Genomic DNA, 2500 nt, shown 5'->3' with positions numbered 1-2500 from the left:
GGACTCCACAGACTCCGGCGAGATGGACCTGGAGATGGACACGTCTCCCACCCCGGAGTCCCCCTCCTCCAGCGACCGAGCCGACGTGGCGTGGTGCAAAACTCCAACGGGACACATCAAGCGACCCATGAACGCCTTCATGGTCTGGTCCCAGATAGAGAGGAGAAAGATTATGGAGCAGGCGCCGGACATGCACAACGCGGAGATCTCCAAGCGCCTGGGGAAACGCTGGAAGCTGCTGAAAGACATGGACAAAATCCCCTTCATCCGTGAGGCGGAGCGGCTGAGACTCAAACACATGGCCGACTACCCAGACTACAAATACCGGCCAAGGAAGAAGGCCAAGTCGGTGAGCGGAGCCACCAAGACGGAGCGCTCCGCCAAGTCCGCGATCAAAAGGAGTCCCATCAAGGGGACGAGCAGGACGCACAAGCAGGGTGGCGCCAAGTCAAGCGCGGGGCAGGACTACGCGTCTCCCGCGGACCACCAACACCACGCGGCGCTTTTGAAACCCAGGTCGGTGTCCGGCGCCAGACAGATACCGGAGAAGCAGCAGCAGCAGCAGGCGAGGCGCGGGCACATGTTCGGCGGGGCAGGCAGCTTGGAGAGCGGACCTCCTTCAGTGGGCGTGCCGGCCAGTCCCGCGCTCAGCAGCTCGGCGGAGTCCAGCGACCCGCTCAGCCTCTACGAGGACCAAGTCCCCGGGGCCGCCGCGGGACACTCGCCGGTAGCGGCCGCGCGCCTCCGGTACGCGCGCGCCTCCTCCCCGACCCCGTCGGCCTCGCACTCCTCGTCGGTGTCATCTTCCTCATCGTCAGATGAAGAACTGGAAGACGAGCGTGTGGAGCAGAGCCAAAGCCCCAGCTTCGAGAGCATGTCCCTGGGCAGCATGGGCGTCTCCGAAGCCGAGCTGGACCGAGACTTGGACTGGAGTTTCGGGGAGTGCGGAGCGGGTTCTCACTTCGACTTCCCCGACTATTGCACCCCCGAGGTCAGTGAGATGATCTCAGGCGACTGGCTAGAGTCCACCATCTCTAACCTCGTGTTCACGTACTGAACCACAACTCTCTCTCTCTGTAGACTAGAGAAAGCGCGTCCCGCCTTTAAACACGAGCCCCGAGAGGCAAGTATATAGCGCGAGAGACCCCGACATTTCCCGCCATTCTTTCATGAAGCACGGGAGAGTGTGACAGGGAAAAGGTGCCCCGCTCGTCCGCCGAGCCCCAAGTACGGGCGCTCCACAGCCAGAACACAGACTTGGAAAGCACTTAGTGTGTGTGTGTGTGTGTGTGTGTGTGTGTGTGTGTGTGTGTGTGTGTGTGTGTGTGTGTGTGTGTGTGTGTGTGTGTGTGTGTGTGTGTGTGTGTGTGTATGTGTGTGCGTGTCACGTGTGTGTGTGTGTGTGTGTGTGTGTGTGTGTGTGTGTGTGTGTGTGTGTGTGTGTGTGTGTGTGTGTGTGCGTGCGTGAGATCGCGTGTGTGCGCGCGTGTGTGTGTGTGTGCTCGCTGATCGCAGAGCACCCGGCGCGCAGATGGAGAAATGCTTAGCTTGCATTTGGAGAAACGGAGAGCAGGAGTGAATGTACAGCAGAGACACCACGCCTATGTGAGCAGCAGTGAAAACTGAAGCGAGACTCATTGAAACACTTCATCCGACCGGCGGAGGATGTGTGTGTGTCTGCTCTCACGGAGGACTGAACAGTGAATATTTATGTTATGTAGTGCAAGGGGCGAAACGGATCTGTGGGTTTGGAGAGTTCGCTCTCTTTTGGGCAACCTGATTGTTTATGATATAGCCAATTCACACGGACCATCAAGTCGATATTCAGGTGTAATTTTCTGAGCTCAAAATTGATTTCTACATGATACACGCATGCCCTCCCGTAAGGAGGATTTTGTTGTTATTATATGCGTAAACGTGTTCATTGCTGCGTAATTACGCAACGTGTGCGACCATGGCACACTGTTCACTATCACCAGCTTCTAATTCAACGGCAGGACTTTAAAAAATGACTCAAACGTTCAGAATCTTTTTCTGAACCTTTTACACTCAGTGCACAATTCAGGACCAATGCTCCCTACTCGCATTTCTGCCTAGTGCTTGCAACTTTGTAGTTCCTCTGTGTCAGATGACGTTTTTATATCAATGTATTTATACCGGCCAAACATTTTATACTACGAAGTATTGTTCTCGTACAGGTCTCGTTTGTGTGTGCACATACACCTGTCTGTATCCAGCGCGGAAGGGCTAGAAGTGTATCTTATTTAAATGTCGACTTTTCTCACTTTTAAGGAGATTGAGTGTGTCATGATTTTCTACTTGTATTTTTGTACAAAATATATGGAGGGGCGGAAAATGGGTAGCCTACTACATTGTCGTTTGGATCTCCAATGTTTAGAACCACGGAGGGGTTTGTTTGGCACAATCTGACCTCACACAATGTTTACAGTATTTACCCACATGCCTCTTAAAGGCACAGTGACTCAATTTCACCAGCCAA

At 54.1% G+C, this 2500-nt stretch overlaps 1 protein-coding gene across 1 annotated transcript in view; it reads left to right on the top strand.

Moving 5' to 3' along the window:
• sox4a (SRY-box transcription factor 4a) overlaps positions 1 to 2500 on the top strand; it is a 4024-nt gene that overhangs the window by 597 nt on the left and 927 nt on the right. The window contains exon 1 of the mRNA XM_056583139.1: positions 1 to 2500. This exon is cut by the window's left edge and continues 597 nt beyond it; it is cut by the window's right edge and continues 927 nt beyond it. Coding sequence (XP_056439114.1) covers positions 1 to 1057 — 1057 coding nt within the window. The 3' untranslated portion in view covers positions 1058 to 2500.

Source organism: Gadus chalcogrammus, chromosome 22 (assembly GCF_026213295.1).
Source record: "Gadus chalcogrammus isolate NIFS_2021 chromosome 22, NIFS_Gcha_1.0, whole genome shotgun sequence".
Lineage (NCBI taxonomy): Eukaryota > Metazoa > Chordata > Actinopteri > Gadiformes > Gadidae > Gadus > Gadus chalcogrammus.
The sequence above is the reverse complement of the archived record's forward strand: the minus strand, read 5'-3'. Positions and strand labels throughout refer to the sequence as shown.